The sequence below is a fragment of the Penicillium hispanicum genome, assembly GCF_028827665.1.
Source record: "Penicillium hispanicum strain IBT 35686 chromosome Unknown utg000002l_segment0_segment0, whole genome shotgun sequence".
Classification (NCBI taxonomy): domain Eukaryota; kingdom Fungi; phylum Ascomycota; class Eurotiomycetes; order Eurotiales; family Aspergillaceae; genus Penicillium; species Penicillium hispanicum.
The window spans coordinates 1,793,128-1,813,954 of NW_026623194.1; the positions used below are offsets into that span (position 1 = coordinate 1,793,128).

Here is a 20,827-nt window from a genome sequence, read left to right on the forward strand (position 1 = left end):
TCGTAGGATGTGGGGTGAACCATCAGCTTTCCATACAATGCAAGGGATTTTTCTATGCATCAACATCGCAACTGTGATACTCGTAGGAAGAGTAATCCGTTAAAGTATGATCCAAGGGATTTTATAGATCAAGTAAAATCTACTATGTACCAGATATTGTGGATACGGCGGCAGATATATGACCGCAGCACTCCCACACTTCCACCCGGCAAGCGCTCGGAGTAGATTGCGACAAACGCTAGACAAGCACGTCATCAACTGTCACCAGAGCATTTATTCAGTTCGCTTGGCCTGATAAAAGGCCCGGAATTCCGAATCTCTCGCCAGCAATGCCTGGGGCGAATCACATTCCACCAGCCGTCCTCGTTTCAACAGCGCCACCCGATCAAACCGTTCAATATAGCGAAGGCGATGCATAACAGAGACAATGGTCTGCGACGCGAATTCCCGCTCGATGATGCCTTGCATGGCATCCTCCGTTTCCCAATCCACACTAAAACATGACACATCACATGTCAGCAGCTGCAGCTGCCGCGGGAAAACGGCAGATAAAACAATAGAAAAAAACATACCTGCTGGTGGCTTCGTCCAAAACCAAAATCGGGCTCTTCAGGACCAACGCCCGTGCCAGAGCAAGAAGCTGCCGCTCTCCCATCGACCAGTCAGATACGGATAGCGTTTGATCTAGTTCGCCGCCAGCAGCGGTGGTCCCTCGGACCTTTGTCCAAAGACCGACCGTTTCGAGTGCATGAATCAAACGTGCATCCGAGATAGGGCTCTGCTCAATACTGCGGTCCAGATTGAATCGGAGGGACCCGGGCATGAAGAACGGCTCTTGGGGGACCACGTTGATTCGGGATCGCACGGCGCTGCAGGGTAGAGTGGAGAGGTCGACGCCGTCGACGGTGATGGATCCTTCTTGTAAACCGATCATTTGAAGGAGTCCCAGGATCGTAGATGTCTTGCCACTGCCAGATGGACCACAGATGGCAATTTTCTCACCGGGGCGGATGCTCAGCGTTACGTCGTTGAGGATGGGTGCAGAATGAGGACTGAAACACTATTAGCGGCGGCAAGAAACGGGGTGGATCGGCGTTTCTCAGCTAAAAGTTGAGGTAGACTCACTTGTAAGTGGCCATCACTTTGTCAAAGATAATCTCTCCACGGGAAGGCCACAGGGACGGCACCGAAGCGACCAAGTGCTGGTCTTGTTCTTCAGAAGGAGTATTCTCAACAAAGTCCTGCACGCGCGAGACTGCTCCAATCGAGGTCTCGATGAGCGTCCACGATCGGATCAGCTGCATGAGATCTTGGTTGAAGCTCAAAATTAGATTGAGGGCAACACCGATAGCGCCAGCGCTAAATTTGCTTTTGAGTGAAACGACCAATGACACGAGGATCACAGCCAGAGCCATGACAATGCAGTCCAGTACCAGCTGCAGCCATTGCTGGATACAGAAGAGCATGTAGAATGGCTTCTGGGACTGACTCAGCAGCGTTTGGAGGCGCTCATGGAAAGCGACTTGCCATCTCATTGCCCGTATCACAGATATGCCTTGCATCGCTTCGAGAAAGTGGGTAAAGAGTGGCGCCTTGGCTTCGATATCTAGAAGTCGGACTTGCCGGGATGTGCGGAGATAGTAGCTCTGGACGAAGAACACGATTACCCCAACGGCGGGGATGGTGATGGTAAGATATTTACCCATGAAGCATAGAATGACTATTTGTACAGCGCAATCGACAAAGGCTATACTCAACGTCAGTCCAGAAGTCTGTTGGATGTGACTCATTCTCTGCAGCACTTACAAACCGAAGCGTTGAGAGCATAAATTGGAAGGTTCATGTCGATGAGCTCCAGGTCTTGGCTGAATCTGCAAGGTGTGAGTGTAAGTTCAGAAAATGCTTTCTAGAACTCACCGATTTGTTGTTAGGCCAGCATCAACCTTCTGGAAAAAACTGAACGGTGCACTAGATACCTTGTAAGTATAGATTGTCTCATTAGCAACATTCAGAGGGTAAATACCTCAGGGTTGTTTTGAGTAGATTCGAATGCAAGACCAAACCAGATTTGGTGATAACTCTGATGAATAAAGCCCTAAAGCTCTGTTGTTAGCATAATAATAGGGAATGGGTGCAACCAATGGCATACCAGCATGCGAAGAACAAAGTAATAAGCGTGATCCCAAACAAAAACGCATAGATACCGAGGTATAGCCCAAGCTTTTGATTCGGGTGTTTCTCGTTGGCATCTGACCACTGCTGGAGCCAGACCGCTGATGAAACAGTTAGCATATGTAGGAATGCATCCAGAGAGAACAGAAAGCTGACTCGAGAACTCATTGGCAAATCCAAACAAGAATGTTGCCAGCGTCAGGGGTATAACTATAGCCCACCCCGCAGATTGGAAGTAATACGAATATACGGACCATTTCCCATCCCTTCGTACTGTATTTGGATGATCGTCAGGTTCATCGATAGCGTCGAGGGCAGAAGATATATTGGTGTGCTGTGTTGGATCTTCAGATCCTAAGTTCTGCCTATCAGTTGACTGGTCGATCGCTTCGGTTTGATCATCTTGCGGCAGTGAATGGCTTAGTTGGTCATAGGGGCCGATTTGAGATATTCCCCCATCTTCCACAACCACAATCTCATCAGCATAGGGGAGAAGGCGGTAATTATGCGTTGCGATTATGACAGTTCTCCCGGACTCTCTGAAATGGCCGTCTGCTGCTAGCAGCCGCGAGGAGATCGCCGAGACCGATCTGGTGTCGAGGCCACTGAACACATCATCGAGAACCAAAGTTGGCGCCCGGGAGTAGACAGCCCGCGCAAGTGACTGGCGATATGAGAAAGATGATTACCGAGTTGAGTTAATGTAGTGAGTACTTACAATTCTCTGTTTCTGTCCACCACTGAGCGTGATTCCAGAGCTGCCTGCCTTCGACAGGTCTCCCCTAGGAATGCTTTGAAAGTCATTGTCCAGAGCACAAGCCCATACAACGAAGTTGTACCACTTGGGATCGAAGTTCTGAGGGCCCGTGATATTCTGGCGAATAGTATCGTTCATTATCCATGGGGTTTGCGGGCAGTACGCTACTTTAGAATGGAATGGCGACATTGAGCCGGTTTTCAAGTCGGTCTCTCCGAGGATGCTCTCTAGCAATGATGTCTTGCCACCGCCCACTGGTCCGATGATGGCAGTGATCGTTTCTTTTTTGACCGAGAGATCTAGATCGTGGAGCACAGGAGCAGCATCTGCTGACCAACAAAAGCTAGCGTTGGACATTTTCATGACTGAGTCGGTAGACCTTGGGATTGCGGACATTTCCATGGCATATTCGTTCAATGATGAGTTATCTGGCAGGTGCAGTGGTGCTTGACTACAATACCTCTCAATACGGTCAAAGCACGAAAGAGATTCCCACAGTGCAGGAAGAGCCTGAATGAACGTAAGCAGGGGAGATGTCATCAACGAGATCAACGAGAGCGAAGTAAACATTCGCGTTGAAAGCAGGGTCTCGTTGTTTTTGACCAATGCTATGATTGCAAAAATCGTAAAAGTGGCAAAGGGTGCTAGTGTCAACGGCAGGTTTGCTATAACAATCAATTTCTAGTTAGCTTCCCCCAGCTGACATGAAATGTGGCCGTCTTACACAGAATGACCTGGCCAACCAGCAAATACCGAAACCGCTCAGACACTTGCAATTCCACTTCTCGGAGCCGAGAGACACTCTGAAACAGCTTTTCGCTGAGACCAAGCATTTTCACGGCTTTCATGTCATGCAACATGCTGGAAACCACGCTGAGACGTGCTTGCACTCGTTCGATCCATAGTTTCTGTGCAGTGTTGGACTTGCTCGAGACTGGGATCGTTCCGGAAACCGCAACTGAGGATTTTTCAGTGCCAAACAGCATACTGGACGGAAAGGCTTTGGTACATACGGAGGGAGATTATTGCTGGGATAATACATGCTACGCCCAGCTGGCGACTCAGAAGAAAGATTGCAACACTCACTTCGACCGGGGCGGCCCATGCCTCGTGGATGGTGAAGAACTTGACAACGATGCGCTCGACATCAGTGCTCATCAAGGTGATGGCAGACTTATCCTTGAAATCCCGGGATTGCAATTTGGCTGTCTGTCGATAAATGAGTGAAATAAGACCTGCCCGGACGGTTGTGTTGAAGCGGAACGTCTGTCGCCAGTACACCGCTTTGGCGACAGTCATTCCCAGATAGGTGAGGACATATGCACCGACCAGTGCAGGCCCATGGAGTCGAGTCTCCGTTGTTGAAGGAGCGTTTAGAAACCCCAGGGTCGCAGATATCAAAAATGGTTGACAGAAGGTGAAGACAGAGAGACAAAGCCGGGGGAAAATGGCACTAACAAATGGCCTGAAATACGCACGGAAAGTGACTTGGACCAGTCGGTGCTTGCGGTAGTAAGTGTCCTTTGACCAAGCGAGTTGCAACTTGCGTTCTGCAGATTTTCCCTGCAACGCACGATCCACTTCGGGCATGTCGTGGATCGAAAGCACCGTGGAAAAGCCGCTGTGAAATAGCGGAAGGACCCAGATGAAGAAGCTGCGAATCCAGAAGCTCGCAGTGCTCTCTTTACTCGATTCCCGATATACAAGATGCACGAGTCGCGTTTTGTGGATGGACTCTAGCACTGACACTGCGACAGTACCGATAGTGACTAGCGTCCAGACGACGGCCGGGGTCGTGGCATCTGCGGACAGTTGCCAGAGCGTTCTCACATGAGGAAGTGCAAGAACGCTGGTCGTGAAGAAGTAAAGAACCATGAGATCAGACGGTCTAACAGAGCGTTGGTCCTCTAGCCATGAGAGCAGCCCTGCGGTCGCGACTGCAATCAACTGCAATATGCTAGCGGGGAGGGATGCTTTCGTGTGTAAAATAGGAGCCTGCACTTGGAAGGCTATATACAACAGATGGAAGACCAGCAATATGGCAAGTGCAACCTAATGGAACATGTCAGTGCCATGGCAATGGACCATAACGGTAGGCTCGTCAAAGGGAACAGACCAGTTTCCAAGCTGCTAGATGATGCGATGTCACTTTGACTGGGCCCCTGATCAAGACCGGTAGACGGCATAATGACAAGACTAGGAACAGAGCCGCCGGCAAGACTCCAAAAATTGCATCTTCGAACAGCAGAGTAAAGTCGAACGGTCGACACTCGATAGGGACTCGAGGACCAAATCGGCCGTCGCTGTCTCCAGGACATAGCATGGCGGGGGTAGTTGATGAAAGATGCGGGCAGAAGATCCGGGACGGAGAAAGACAGGCTTCAACGAGCAAGGAGCACTAGAAACTGGACAAAGTCCAGAGGGGCACGATGCCTGACTCCGAACTCCGACCTCAAGAGGCACCTGCTTTCGGGGGCCCGACGGAGCTAGACTGGAAGACGAAGACGTCAGATTGGCTGGATCTGACGCTGCATGGCTTATCTACCTAGACATGGATCGCGCTAGAATTGTTAGAAAATGCGACATTGCCAACTGCTTCCCCGCGCGGGTCTTGGCTGGATTTCTGCACCAAGTGATGACGGGCGATATATCCTGCTTGAGTGCTCGGAGAGACAAAGGGACTCGGAATGCCTAAGAATGATGGAGATAGGGTAGATTAACCATAAAGAAATCACAATCACATTTTGACATACACAATTGGCTGTCGCCAGACCCAAACGCTCAATACAAAAACAGAAAACACGCATTACATCCAAGATTGGGTGAAGCTGAAAGAACGTGACCACTGTAGGGGGATATAGGTGTTGTAGAATGAGAAATGTGCGAAATGAAAGGACGTCGCTATGTCAGGTCGGTAGTCAATCCTGCTGTGAAATGTATCACGGTATAGAAAATGGGGGATATGTCAGAGAGAAAGCGGCAAAGTAGAAGTGTAAACTATGTTCAAGAATCGTCGTTCTATTAGTTTCTTCCATCGGTCTCTGGGCTGATAGATGCTGGAGGCGGCGGGGTGGCAACGCGGCCCTGCTCCATCAAGTCCTCGTGGTCGCGGCTGACGCTGCTGCGATGGCGGAAGAAGCGATTGCGGGTGGAGGAGGCGCCGCTGCGGAAGCTGTGGGCGTCGGTTGAGGCTCGGGCGCCGTCCTGCGAGGGGGCGCTGAGGTTGGAAGGGCGACGGTGTCGGCTCGAGGAGCCCTGGCTCTTGCGTTCCGCTTCTTCCTCGATGGCCTCTTGCACGCGACGCTCGGCGGTGTCACGGTTGGCGGTACGGACAACGTCGTTGATGCGCACCCCGCGGTCTTCGAAGACGTCACCCATGATATCGTTGGAAGACATGTTGGCCATGCCCAGCGAGAAGTCGACATGCTTGCGTGAGACAGACTCGCCGCGATTCCGAGCAGCTACCGTGTTCATGCCCTTGCGGAGGATCGAGGGGTGACGAGCAGCGCTGCCACTGCTGGTGCCAGTGTTCTCGTGTAGGAGGCTCGAGTCTTCGAGAATCGGCGTCTCCTTGGTCTCATCTTCCTCACGCGGCTGGGAAGGCGGCGCCATCATGGGTGCGTTGGGATAGGTTACATGGAAGGGGATGTCCACCTTCGCACCCTGGAGGTTCATGCGCGGGCCCTCGATGCCAATCTCCTGGAGCGCGATCATGAGCATGCAAATGAACTTATTGCGACGCTGCAGACGCAGGCCTTCGTTCTGCCAGTTGGACTTGTAAAAGAAGACCACGTTAAGCGTGAGGGAGAAGTTTTCAGTCACCGCACGCAGTTCAGTGAGGATGTTACTCTGGAAATCACGCTTCTCACTGCGCACAAACTCCAGTAGGCGCTGGCGAAGGCCGTCAAGCTGATCGATAGTGGTGCCGTACTTGATGATGATCGGAACAGCCTCGGCAAGGGCACCGGAGCGGCGCTGGTTCAAAATGAAAAGACTATTGAGATAGCTGTTGGGTGCTTGCACAACGTGACCTTGCATCTTCTTGAATTCGGTGTAGAGCAGAGTGATTTCCTTGACGAAGTAGTCGTCGCCCAAACCCGCGTCACCGGAGTTTCCGTAGATGGTCACGCGGTCACCCACGTCGAAGGGGTGCTTGACGAAGACAAAAATCACAGACTGCAGGAATTCCTGGGCCGTAGCCGAGAAGAGCCAAGAGAGGGCCAGAATCGAGGAGCCAGCAGAGGTCAAAACCCCGGCAGCCGAGGTTGAAATGAGCGACAGGAAGACAATCACAACCACCACGATCACGAAAAACATGAAGACGTCGTCCAGTTTGGACACGACTGAGTCCAGATCCTTCAGGGACGCAGTGATCGACTTGCGCTCACGACCGATATCCACACAGACAGCCTCGAGCTCCTCCATCGAGATGTCGCCGTTCATGTCGCGGTCAAACATGGTGAATGCGGCCTCGGCTTCATCGTTGTTGTCAAAGGCCTCCTTCAGATCCCCAGAAAACACGGTGTCGAATCCGTCACGAACGAAGGTACGGTACAGACGGCGAGCAAGCACCTGACAGCCCGAGGTGGTGTGCAACAGCGCGAGGACGACCTGATAGGGATCGTTGCTCCGGTTGGCGCGACGGCCGGTGAAATCGGCGGCCACGGCGCCGGCGACATCGCCGACCTTGTTGCCGACCTTGTTGAGAGCGCCCTTGGCGACCTTCTGGGCCTTGCCGGCGTAGTGCAAGGGAGTTTTGGCGCCCGTCGGAGTCGCCTCGGTCTTGCGCTCTTCGAAAGCCTCGTCGCTCTCTTGGATGCGAGCGCGCGACCAGTCATACAACTTGGTCAAGCTGCCGATCTGGAACTTGTTGATCTCAATCCGATCGGCATAAGTGCGCATGTGGAAACTGATGGCGATCAGCTGAATGATGATCTTCTCGATCAGGTTCAGAATCGTCCACACGAAAACCACGATGATGATCTTGTTGAGGGTGTTCTCCCAGCCGCGGGTGGTCTTGTCGCCGTCGACATGGTGATTCTTCATGGTCGGCAGGAATGAAATCTCGACGCCGAGCCACCAGAAGAACAGAGCCGCGTGGATTTCGAGCTGCTTGGCCATGTCGCGCCATTTCTTCGCATTGTTGGTGAACACGCTGGCAAGGAGACCCACGGCGGGAGGCAAGAACTTGCTAACAATCTAGTCACCCGGCAAGTTAGTCGACCGATTCTTTTTTTCTATTCCTTGGGGCGATTCATTTCGCCTTGCGAGGGTCCAACTTACCCGGCCCGCCCACAAAGTTAGCCAGACAATTTCCAACCAGATGGAAAACCACATCAACTTGACTCCGCCGACGCTATGATTGGGATACTTGAGAGCCCCGAGCAGTAGCGGGATCAACAATAGGAGGAACAATGGGACGATGTAGGTGAGGTAGCGAACAAGCGTGCTGGACTGGTGCAGCCGCTTGATAAAGGCCGAGAGCTTGGTGTTGGGGCTCTCCGGGGGCGTGTAGACGGCCGCCTTCTCATGCAATGGGTTGGTAGCCTCGTCGAACTCGTCGATCTGTTCGGTGCGCCGCGATCGCGAGCGGCTTAATGAGTTGCGCTCGCCGTCGCCTTCGGCCTGCGTGGAGCGCGACACCACCCGCTCCGCCTGCAGGAGCATGAGGTCATCTTCCAGGCGAGTGGCCTGCTCTCGACGGGCTGAAGGGGTCGGCATGGAGAGATGATCAATATCGACGTCCCGATAGCTGGTGTCGACGCGGAGTTGGGTGGCGGGCTCGACATGGGGGTCGGGCACATAGGTTACGTCGTCGGAGCTGGGGGAGACATCGTCCTCGGCGGTCTTTTCCTTCTTCTCCTGCAAGTGGAAGGTCTTGCGCTCGTCCGCAGGGCTCGACATCGTGGCAGCCGGCCGGTAAAAAGAATGTGGGGGCGAGGAGACCAAGCTTCACCGGGTCAACTGGCGAAGTATGGAGGCGAGGACTGCTGGAATGGATTCCGGTATAGAAAGAGGGATCTTGCGATGGAGGCTGGTGAATCCCGACCAGAAGGAAAACGAGTGTGGCGCAAGATCAGACCGAAGGGTGGACGGGCGAGGATAGGAAAGAAAGAATTAAAAATGAGGACGACGGGGGATTTAGCAGCAATGAAGATCGCTAGAGTGAAACCCAGTGGGCCGCGGTGGGTCGAGGGTCTGGACTTGCGCACTTTAGGGTCGAGATTGGGAGATTGTGTACATGATTTATTCCTGCCGATACATCGATTCATGCAGTGGAGATCTGGCGATTTGAGGCGAACTCTGGTATATTACATGTATTAATGAGGATATAACCAAGGTTACTCCCCCGGGAATCACAATCACATAGAAACGCCGGCATTCTACAATAATCATCTCACCTTCTCATGCATTCGGTGCCAAGCCTGGCCTGCGCAATGCAATTTTGTGCTCTTCACCTTTCCACCATCCACTCCCATCTCTTTCGTGGCTATCAGGGCCCACCACGGTTTGGGTCAGGGGCTCCACCGGGTGGCGCAATGGCGACGCCCACTACGACGAATCCCGCCGCGCGGTGCCCTGGGCGCAAGCGAGGTACGATCCCTCCCTGGACTCTGGTGTGAAATGGAAAAAGCCTGTCGAGATTGCACTGAGTTTTTCTATTCTCCGCCATTGAACGCCACCGTGCAGCCCGCCCCTGCGTCATGGCATTAGACACCACAAATAGCATCGGAGAATCACCACATCCAAAACAAAAATAGCCCTGGTGCTGAACATCTCCGGGTCACAATACCCACTCAGGGTCATGATATCAACCACGACGGGGTCCTTCATCTCTTGTTAGTTAGTCGGTGGGTCACAGCTTCACCGGGCCTGTTCGAGGCCTCCAGAGACCGGCGCAGACACGTTGATGTTGACCGGCACGGGGGCAAACTTCAACACTGATGTCACTGGCCACTTTGGAGGTAACTATCGAAAGGTACCAATGAATATGTGTGTCAAGGACCTCCTTCCCCCCGAAATCCCAGATGTGAATCAATCTCCCCCGATCGGGAGGGGGCACAGTAAATCGTGTCGCTTTGATAGCCCGATCCCTCCCTGTGCTGCATCAAGCTATGCATGCATGCTGCATGTCGTCGTGTGTTCTCGCATGTGCGGACGTGGAAAATGGAGGTAGTTGGCTCTCAAGTGGGAGGGACTCTGCCGACAGGTAATGGGATCGGCAGATCGTCGGCGCGTTGTGACAGCAAGGCTCTGGGTCCTTCGAGATAACTATAGTGCTTTCACGCAAGTTTCTCTCTCGGCCTCGTGGCAGTCGCAGTCGCGCTTCCCTTATAGTCCGCTCCCAGATGGATATAGCTCTCTGGGATAAACTATACGGATGGGCCACCACAAGAGTGGAAAGGTGCCGTCTATATATTAGAGTCAAGTTCATCTGCGCCATCATAACAACACCCGACAGAAACCCCGCCTGGTAGATAGAAAGACTACACACATGCTAATATTCACGCCCTACACCCTGACTCTTCTCTACGATGGATTATACCGAGCGCTAAATAGTCCACAAACGCACCAGGGCAGAAGGACGCAGCCTCAAGAGGAATAGAATACTCGGGAGAAAATTTTTGGAAGGGAGGACAACCGGACACCAGAAGACACTACCATATTATTCCAGCCCATCCACTTTTGTAGCCGTGAAATACCATTGGTTGTGATTGATAGCCAGCAGGTACAAGGAAAAAGAAGATCGAAATTTCGGATTCCAATATCAGGGCAGATTCAAATCAACCGGAACACCCTGCTCCAATAGCCATAGAACATAAGAGACGTGAGAGGTAACGCATATGATGACATGTCCGCTGGACAGTACGGGCGCAATTCAGAAGGAACAGCGACCAAAGATAAAAAGAGAAAAGAAAAAGAGGTTTACATGAAGGTGAATGGTAAAAGGTCAGCATGCAAGTTATGTGGGAAGAATGGAAATGATGTCGTGATATAGGAGAAGGGAAGTTAGGTCGTTGAGATGGAGACACCTTTTAAGACACTTTTTATCGTGTGGAGGGGAGATCAGACCGATACCGCTCAGGCGCACGAGGCGTCTGTTCCGGGTCCAAGTTTGGCGACGGGTGAAGAGGACGTGGTGTGGCTTCGGAGTCCGGTGTTGGGCTACAGTCTGTATCGACCCCGGAGCTCCCACCCGTGGAAAGCGCACCCGAGACCTTCACTTCAGGCGTGATGGGGTCAATACCGGAGTCATGGCCCTTACCCTGCTCCCATGGAGGCGTGGTCTGTCCTGGCTTCGAGCTCTCGGGACTTCGCTGCGACACGGATGGATGGGACGTGGGCCCGGAGTATATCGAGGTGTCTTGGTGAGCGAGGGAAGGCCGCCGTTGATCGGCAATGGAAGAGGCGGAGTCCAGCGGAGGCGATCCTCGAGGGCTGATGGGTTCTTCAACCTCGGACTCTTCAGGAATGCTGAGTGCCTCGAAACGATCTTCGAGACTCGTGCTAGCAGGCGAGCCTAGTGGCCCATCGTCAAAATCGGTATCCGTATAATCTCCGCTCCTACGACGCAGGGCCTCTCGTTCCTTTTTCAGCAGCTCTTCACTACCACTAACCACACTACCGCGGCTGTTAGTCCGCATCATTTCAATGCCCAACTTAGAGCCAGGACGACGGCTGCGGCTGGGAGGGCTGCGGCGCGCTTGGGAATTTCCAAGCTCTTCATCCTCATCGTCGCCAGACTCGGCACCTTCATACCGTTTGCGCTCGAGAGACTCTCGTTTAACACGGATCGCCTCACTGGATCGTTGCTTCCGGGGCGTGAGAGTACCGGTCCCGTCCATCGCTGCAGGTGCCGATACAGCATGCAAGAGATGCGGAATGGGGACTGCTTTGGGATCGGGACTGCCCGGGTGTGCATCCTCGGAGATTCCTAGCCCCCCTTGGCTTTGATCCCATTCGTCGTGATTGCGACTGATGATAACAGGTACCTCCTCTGCTTTGATGGAGTCCATATCGCCAAAGACGCTGCTGCCCACAGAGTCGTCTCGACTTGATCCGCGGTATGAGCTCGGTGGATTGGGAACGAAGCCAGAAGATGCAGAGCTGGGGCTGTCATCATGCATTTGGGTATTTTGGTGACCACTGGGCATTGGAACCGGCAGAGGCTGCGACGGATTGTAATCCTTAGGAGGCGGCTTCCACATGCACCACCTGCACAGCGCTTCCGTCAACTTGGACAACGTCGGAGGCTTTTGGATGAGCGCATCAAAGTAGTGCGTCTCGGGAAGATCCTTCAAATATCCTGTCACCGCGATGATAGGCGTGTGTCGGTTGGCGCTACGAGTCTCCCGTACCATACGAGAGAAATCGGCGCCATTCACCTGTGGCAGTTTGTACTCAGTCATGATGATATCGAACTGCACCTCGCTGAGAGCATATCGCACGGCCTCGGCACCGTTCGTGACTGTGATGGTCCGGCATCGCAGTTTCTCGAAGAGCCGTTCCATCACCAGCCGTGAAACAGGATGATCTTCACAAATGAGAATATCCAATGGGCGAAAGAATGGTCCGTCCTGCAAATTGATTTGCGAGAGACGCCGAGAACTTTGCCTCCGGCGCTGAACCTTGAGCAGAGCTTTGGTGCGAGGGTCTTCATTGTCAGACGATGACGGCGAGATGTCGAAGAGCTGACTGCGGCGTTTGTGGTGGGACGGAACAAAAGACTCCTTGGGAAACGAGGACGGATCACCCCCATCTTGAGACCCAATGGTCTGCGACCGGGCTCGGCTAGCTGGTGCACTACCATGCCGTTGACTGGAAGGATGTTTGTCCGGGGAGTGAGCGGGCATGCGGTTGGGCTTCACGGGAGAGGAGGCCACCGATCCAAGTCGAGGGTTTGCCATGCGATTTTGATCGACAGACGATGGCTGGAAAGTGCCACTTGACTGATGTGATGCAGTCGAGGACGAACCAGAAGTCTTGCGACGTTCGTGATTGGTCCCAGTGCTGAACTGAACCAAAAGGGGCGAGGATGGCTGAGAAGGCCGACTGGGCGATGAGTTTGCCTGACTCAAACTCGATGGGGATGACGGCCGATTGGCTCCTTTGTTCTGGGACAGGGTACGCTGCAACGACATAGGGAGCGGGCTACCATCCAAAGAAGGCTGAGAGTTGTTGGCTGATGGCGCCTGCGTGGTTGACGAGGACGGAGTGGACTGGCGGTGTTGAGCCTGCATAGCTTCTTGGCGCATTTTTTGAATCACATCCTTATTCGCCCTTTCTAGCATCGGCAAGTTCTTGAAATTGAAACTGCCAAAGTCGTCGGCCAGCGATGGCTCACTCAGTCTCCGACTGCGAGAATCACGGGCATCCCGAACATGAGGCGGAATGTGAAGCGGCATCAAGGGGCGCTTCATCGAGTTCACCTGCGAGCGAACCTTGAAAAGCGCATCATGCGGTCGGTCTGGATAAGATCCAGTCGTAGCCGGTGGCTGTGGTGAATGCTCATCCTCAAGCTCCTCAGGGAAAGCCTGGAGAGTAGCACCCCGGGCGTCAAAGTATTCCGTATCCTCCGGGTTCTCGAGGGTGGGCACAAATTGCGCTTTATCCTCTAACAGCGTGTCCCAGTTGATGTCAGAAAACCACGGGTGATGGCGAATCTCAGCGCCACCGTTCGGGAATTTTTCTTCCACATTGGCTCCAATACGCTCACGCGGGTTGATAGTCATAAGTTTGTTCATGAGATCCAATGCCTCCGGCGTGGTGTATTCTTCCGGCTCGTCTGGCCAATTGATCTTGCGTTGGAGGATATTCTCAAACACCTCATCAGGAGTCGCAGCATTGAAGGGAGGATAGCCAAATATAAATTCAAACATGATACAGCCCAGGGACCACCAATCACTGATTTCATCTTGCCCAACACCGTTGATCGTTTCAGGAGCGAGGTAATCAGGCGTTCCAACGAAGCGACGGTCGTGGTCTTCCGGATCAAAGAGGGCCATAACGGGAGGCAGCATGCTTTGTTGCGGCGGTGTGTTATGTGCCATAGGGTTGCTAAACGTTGGCTGCAGTGGATAGAGGCGAGGAGATTCACCGGGTTCACTCTGCTCTTCCTCGGCCAAACTGCTTGAAAGCATGCTTGGGGATGGAGCCGGGGGATCATTGACGTTGTCATTCAGCGAGAATGTGCGGAACATGCCATTCAAGCTATCGCTACCCGCGCTGTCACTGCGGTAGCCTGACGCACGACGAGAGCTCTGTCGGCTCAAGCCAGCTTGACTGAGACTGCTAAGACCAGTCTGGTTCAGGCTGAAGTAGGATGGCTGGCTCGCATTGGCTCCAGTGTCCGGCGTAATCAAAGGCGTGGAGCCGGGGGAGGAGGCAGCCTGGAAATCAAACGACGCTGACCGGGATGAAGCGATTGATATAGCGCGCGGGAAAGGTCCCTGTTTGAGAAGATCTGGGGCCGGTTCGTTGGGGCTCTTCAGTACACGCTTCTGACGTCCCACCAAGCCCATTCGAGACAAACCAAAGTCGGTCAGTTTCAGGTGGCCGGTTTGATCAATGAGAAGGTTGTCCGGCTTAAGATCGCGATGAACAATCCCCCGGTTATGGAGATGCTCAACACCTAGAACCACTTCGGCAATGTACTTCTTAGCCCAATCCTCAGGAAGACCGCCAAGAATCTTGACGAGCGAGGCACAATCGCCTCCATTCAAATACTCCATGACCAGATAGAGATATTCTTTGCTCGAGAATGTCCAGTAGAGTTTAGCAACGAAATCGCTTTCACCTTGCCACATCATAATGGCACGTTCGGCTTTCACGTTGGTAACCTGGTTCTTGGCAATCATGTCTGCTTTCTTCAGGACTTTGATGGCATAGTACTCGCCCGTTGATTTCTTCTTCGACAGGTAGACACTGCCAAAAGCACCTTTGCTGATTGGTTTGATGATCTCAAAATCTTTGATTGACGGTGGCGCCGGACGAGGCTGGTGGCTGACCGAGGGTAGACGCGGCGACGCAGGCGGTTTCGCCACGTCCGAGGACGTTGCTGAAGACTCGCGACGGTGATGACGGTGGTGATGTGCCAGTTCACCAGCGTAGGTAGAGGGAGAAACCACCGGGGAAGGTAAGCTTTCTGCGCCATGGGAATGGCGGGGCTTGGGCATTCGCAAAGGGGAATGTGGACCAGAGACACGAGCAGGGGAAGGCTGTCGGCGAGGAGAACTGGATAGCCCGGGAAGCACCAGGCTTCTGCGCTTGCGATCGAAACTCCTTTCAGATGAAGGCGAGTCTGTTCGCATCGCCCCAGCGAAGATTGAAGATGGCATGCTGCTATCACTACTATCGCCCGCATCAATGTCGGCCAGCGAAAGCCCCCGCCGAGAGGGCTGTGAGGTTCCCAGCAGTCCAGCAGCGCTCTTGTGAGAGCGAGGAGTAGGGCATTCCAAGGGGCTGTTCGAGCCCGTTGATACCGCCACAGAAGACGGTCTCCCTTCGGACGTTGCGAGGATCGAGCGGTCCGGGGAATTTCGCATAGACATCGTCAGTGCGGATGTCGGCTTGAGTGGTGTAGGTGCTGCAGGCTGTGGCTGCGAGGCCAGAGATTCTTGACTGGGAACCTGTGCCAGCGGATCCTCTCTTGCCGAGTCAAGCTCGGTATTGCTGCCGAAGGTATTGTTTTGCGGGGCCTCCTCATCAGAGGAGCAGGATGAATCACTAAGCTGACCAGCAGCTATACGCTCTGCTTTGTTGAGCGCAGCCGTGATACATTCTTCCACGAGGACTGTATACTCAATGCGAATCCTTTCCCCATATTCAACGATCTTGCGGTGGCGGACGACTGCATCAACTTTCGCCTTGGCGACTTGTTCCGTATCACTCGATAGAGCGGCAAGACCCTGCTCCTGCTCCAGAGTGTTGGCACTGGGAGACTGCCACTGCAGAACCTGCGAAATCCGAGACTCGGATTGCGGTGATAATGTCCGGAGTTCTTCGTTATTGTCCGGAATGGAAGATTCCTTGATCACTGGCATACTAATCTCCAGCGCGGTATCGCAAAGATCCAGAACCAGCTCCACAATGCGAGCCAGAGGTCGCCGTACGGTGAAGGACCGGGGGCGCCCTGGAACAATACCCGAGGCTGAGTGGTCTCGGGAGCGAGGGGGAGTGCCCGGTGCCGAGTTTACGCTTGAGACTGAAGCCGACGAAGGGGCAGAGCTCGCAGGAGAGGGGCCGATTGGCAGCCCTTTGTACTCTGGTTGGGGGAGCGGTAACACGTTGCCATCGCTGCCAATCAACGGCCTTCCTTGTCGAGCCTCGAGCGCGTCTAACACCTTCACAATCGCATGGCGATGTTCGTTAAGGTTTTCCTGGGCAATCTGGACATCCATCTCGGCTCGGTGCTCTTGAAGACAGAGGTCCGAATGCTTCTCGAACCACCATGGCGTAATCTGGCGTTCGCAGATGCGGCATAGAACTGGGGTCGGAGCAGGATGTTTCGAGGGATCGGGTTCGTTCGCTGCAGCCTCCGCCAGTGTCGTCAGGTAGTTCGCCAGAACTTCTGCCCCAACGCCCAATGACTCCACTAGAAGAGGGGGTAAATCGATCGTGACTTCTCGCGGCTCGGTAAAAGGTCGAAGCATCCACATAGTCTGTAATTGCAAAAGCGTTAATAACGACGGATGTCAGTGCTGAGAAATAGATAGAATGGCGGGGACCACGCACATGTCCGGCTTCATCGTCCGTTCGCTCGTATACCATAATACCCTGACCCTCCATCGTAAGCACATTCTGCTTATCTTCACCTTCGGCCTGCGAAGGTTCGATGGTTGCTTCAGGTTTCTCATCTGCGGTTCGGTCCTCCGTCTTAGTCGGGCGCGGTTCGGGCGCGTATTTCAGAACCGAGTCCGGTCCCATCTGCACGGCGAAGCGGATAAAGCGACTGCGAGAATCATCCTCCTTCATCGCCTCGATCGCATCGCGGAAGACATCCTTGTTGCCAAGGAGGAGCTCCGAGATCATGCGGCCTTCGACCGACTCTGGGGCGGAGCCGACGACTTGCCTCCATGAGGGGCTGACCCATTTGATGCGGCCTTCCAGATCGAGATCCACGATGATGTTCAAGGTTTGTTCCGCCGCTTCCTTCAAATCTTCGCGCTCCTCCCGCATGTCTTCACTGACCGACCTGGTCATTTTCGGGTTGATGTTCCGGGCCTCCTGCCGCAACGCGGTCACGGCCGGAGGCGCGAGGAATTGGGGTTTTGGAGAGGCATTGTCCGCCATGCTGACTGGATGGGCCCACGGAGGTGCAGGATGACCGGGGTATCAGAGGGCACAGCGGGCACGTTGCGACGGACTTCGAGAGTGAACGAGTCGAGGAAGGCTTATTCAAGCCAAGCAAAACCGTCTGCTAGGCAGAGCGGGTGCTCTTGGGTTCGGGCTATGGATTCATCCGTACAATCAACAGGCCATAGCGTGTCGTTGGAGAGAGGTCCAAGAAGAAGGCGAGATCGAAGTACACAAACGATCGCAGTCCAATCCACCGCGTTGTGGGTGGATCGTCTTGAAACACGAGTGTTGTGAGGACGAAGGGCAACGGGGAGGCCGTGTCTATGCGGGGAATGGCGCGACGGTATCGACGCGCAGAACCATCGACGACGACAACCGCAGCGACAAGCGGATGGGAATGAATCTGGAATCTGAGATGGACAACAGTAGAAAAAAGAGAGGGAGGATGGGGGGTGGGTTGGAAGTCAGAGCGATCGGTGATTGGTGAAGGAGAACTGGGTCGCCCAACCGTGCGTCTTTTGGTTTCCCTTCTGCACCACCTTGCAGGCCTGGAGGCCGGTCCTCCCTCAGGCGATCATCGACAGAGATTCGTCTTCGATGGGAATCGCTGACTGCTTTTTTGGTGTTTCAGCTTATTGCTCGTTCGTTTGTCTCCATTTCGATATTCCACGTCAGGATGATGGCAGCTCTAAGGGGAGACATCCTGTCGCACCACGCCCTTGCTCCATGACGTTGTTCACTACAAATACACCAAGATAGGACCACTACGGCTGGTGCAGCTGCAACTGCAGTCTTCAATGGCTTCGAGTCTGGACTCCGACTAATCTGGAAGGGGCTCCAGTGGCTTCTTTTCGGGTCCAGGGTACTTTTGCCGCAGCCTATACAATCCCTGTGCTGCTGCGCCTCCCCATGGCCCGAGACAACCTCATTCGCGCAAGGCCGGGAAAGGGGGTGAGATGATAGGAAACCTAGTCGAAACCTACGCCGATCGATTGATACACCTGTACAAAGGGAGTCCTCAATGGACCCAAATGTCCAAACGGCCAAACGGAATGCGATCCAATGGAAGTGGACACCCTTCCACGCCATCATCCACGCTATCTGTCGCAGATTCCCCCGCCCCCGGCGGTTATGAACCCAGGACAATCAATGAGAGCTCAGCACTCGGGAGTGTATGATGTGCAAGATACGATGTACAATGTACCAATGTACAATGTACCAATGTACCCATGTAGGATGAAGCTGAGTCCAGCGTAGCCCTTTGGAAAGGGATTCCGGCTCCCGCGGGCGTACCTCACTGGACGCCTCCATCAATCTACTCCTAGTTTCGCATACCAGACTTGCACCCTTGGGGACGCGCGGGAAGCTAATAGAGACGATTGCTTAGAATAAGATCCAGGAATCGCCGAGGGGGGAATTCATTCCCGACAGAACCGCGCCGTTGTACGGAGTGTACCACCACGCACAACGCAACGAACATCACCATGATTCATGTCTGGAACCGGCTCTCTTCCTATTTTTGGGGCCGGAGTGGAATCAATCCAGTCATCCCCTAGCACTACCACACCTGCTAGACTCCTAGTACTACTCCTCGTACTCCGTTTCTTCACAATCGAGTCTGCGGGGTACGCGTCACCTGACCGGCCCAGCATAACCCTGGACCCGGCGGCGATTAACCTTCACTTGGGGAAATCTTCCACGCTTTCCCACGGTTGGCCGAGTGCGGATGAGGCATGTGTTCATCGCCTCGCTGGAGAAGTCTTCCGCCCATATCTGTTCGCCTCGGTGGATAGGTGAATGACGGCTCACCACCCGCCCTCCATGCCATGATGATACTCCCCGAGGAAACTTTAATGCTTCTCCTCTCCATCTCCCTCCCCCACGGTTGATATCCAATCGTTGTCGCTGCATCCGAAACCGCCTGCATGGTCCCGCCTCTGATCAGTGGGGATTCGTGGGCCTGGGGCATTGGAATGATGCATGAGCCTATCCGGTGGTTGTGGCCGTGGACCCATTACGTATCGGGCGTGAACGACAGCACATCATGCTGCGACGCCGACTCCGCTCTTCCGGGGCATAGTGTTTGCCGTTCAGGAGGGATACGGTGGAGGCGCATGGAAATCCAGCTTAGAGAGGATTGGCGATGATTCGCGACATATATATTTACCTCTCGTCCCTCATATTTGGATCGAGGTACCGCGGTACAGTCCGACGAAACTCTCCACTGCATCCTTGGACTGCTCAACACTCTAATCGCAGAGTTCGAGAGTCGCATCTTCCCCAGAATTCATGCACGACGCCTTCTCCGGATCGGAAATGAAAACAGAATGCAGCTGACATCACGTGGAGGTCCCTTCCAAGGTTGCGGGTGAGTTTCCTGTTGGGGAAGACAGACACGCCCCCATGGGGAATCGCGAGCGCTCGTCATAGACTCGACCGGTCCACCAGTCTCACGGCGTCGAAGGATTCCCTACACCGGGTCTACCCCAGCCCACGACGGGACTAGTCTAGAAAAGCGGCTGGAAACCCATCACGCGATCAAAGAGATGAACAATCATATTGAACCATCCCTATCGACCTTGTTGCCTTCCAGGCCCAAGCCCATTCAAGCCATCCCGCATTGATTCTGGTGCTAATCCCGATTTGCGTCGCGGCCTGGATCATCTCCAGCGTGGAAGTCCCCACATCACCAGGCCAGTCTCTGTCATGGTAGATTTCAGATCGGAACTCCCATACATGGTCAGGAAGACCGTACCCACAACTGCAGAAATGCACGAGAACACCTGACCAACAATTACTCGAGTGAATCCAGGGGCGATGAAATTGGGCTGTTTGTTCTACCCTGTCAAATCCAAGTAGTCCTCTGCTTTCCCAGCCGCATTACCCTCATGCTGGATGCCCGCGGCCTTGCACGCCTCGTAGAAGTTCTTTCCATAAGAAGTACCAATCCAAGATTTGGAAGTCATGCCCGTGCAGGTGGAAGGGGTGATTTCCGTTATCTTGTTAACCTGAACAATCTTCACGCCAAGATGGCCGAAGACGACGGAGTGTGTGTAGTCACCATGGACCGTGGCATCTGCGGCTCTGTCACCTGCGAACTCCGCGGTATAAACCTTGAGCGCCGTATCGCTGATGTCGTTAGCAATGCATGGTCTTTGCCGTCGTCGAAGTTATCCATGAGCACGCCAAGTTCGAGGGTCTTCTGGGGGTGATAGTATAAGTCGACCCAATCAAGAGGCACCAACGTGATATCGTCAGACGTGGTTGCAGCAATTCTTTGATTTCTCCGGTTCCGTCTCTAAGTTGGCCTTCATTTGTCCCAAGTCTGACTCTGATGAATCTGGTGCATCCAAGGTGGATCTGCCCGAGCTCACGTCTGAGATCAACACTTCGGGAGCTGTTTCACCTCTTGACTATACAAAAGCCCAGTCTTTCATGGGCGATTCCATGTTCGAGGAACGGTCGCAAATGAAACCTGAGGAGCTCCGATGAACTCAACCGACCTCGCTGTTCTGAGCCGTAGTCCGGAACTAACGGCTGATGAGTGTCGCAATGCCACGTATGAAGCCATGAAAAAGAAATCCCGTAATATTGAATAAT

At 53.7% G+C, this 20,827-nt stretch overlaps 4 protein-coding genes across 4 annotated transcripts; 1 reads left to right on the plus strand and 3 right to left on the minus strand.

Annotated features, from left to right (window-relative positions):
• Positions 1–273: 273 nt before the first annotated feature.
• N7459_002377 (uncharacterized protein) lies at positions 274–5,252 on the minus strand (the record flags this gene model as incomplete). Its single annotated transcript, XM_056941562.1, has 12 exons — positions 274–493; positions 573–1,052; positions 1,126–1,747; positions 1,807–1,871; positions 1,918–1,968; positions 2,024–2,095; positions 2,150–2,273; positions 2,329–2,836; positions 2,891–3,594; positions 3,654–3,887; positions 3,943–4,981; positions 5,046–5,252. 12 exons carry the CDS (start codon positions 5,250–5,252, stop codon positions 274–276), a joined length of 4,326 nt encoding a protein of 1,441 aa, XP_056803417.1.
• A 698-nt stretch (positions 5,253–5,950) lies between these two features.
• Positions 5,951–8,833, minus strand: N7459_002378 (Mechanosensitive ion channel family; the record flags this gene model as incomplete). The annotated part of the gene is made up of 2 exons (XM_056941563.1): positions 5,951–8,128; positions 8,213–8,833. 2 exons carry the CDS (start codon positions 8,831–8,833, stop codon positions 5,951–5,953), a joined length of 2,799 nt encoding a protein of 932 aa, XP_056803418.1.
• Positions 8,834–10,977: 2,144 nt separating this feature from the next.
• N7459_002379 (protein kinase RIM15) lies at positions 10,978–17,221 on the minus strand (the record flags this gene model as incomplete). The annotated part of the gene is made up of 2 exons (XM_056941564.1): positions 10,978–16,590; positions 16,664–17,221. 2 exons carry the CDS (start codon positions 17,219–17,221, stop codon positions 10,978–10,980), a joined length of 6,171 nt encoding a protein of 2,056 aa, XP_056803419.1.
• A 3,035-nt stretch (positions 17,222–20,256) lies between these two features.
• Positions 20,257–20,719, plus strand: N7459_002380 (uncharacterized protein; the record flags this gene model as incomplete). The annotated part of the gene is made up of 3 exons (XM_056941565.1): positions 20,257–20,274; positions 20,370–20,435; positions 20,498–20,719. 3 exons carry the CDS (start codon positions 20,257–20,259, stop codon positions 20,717–20,719), a joined length of 306 nt encoding a protein of 101 aa, XP_056803420.1.
• Between the last annotated feature and the right edge of the window lie 108 nt (positions 20,720–20,827).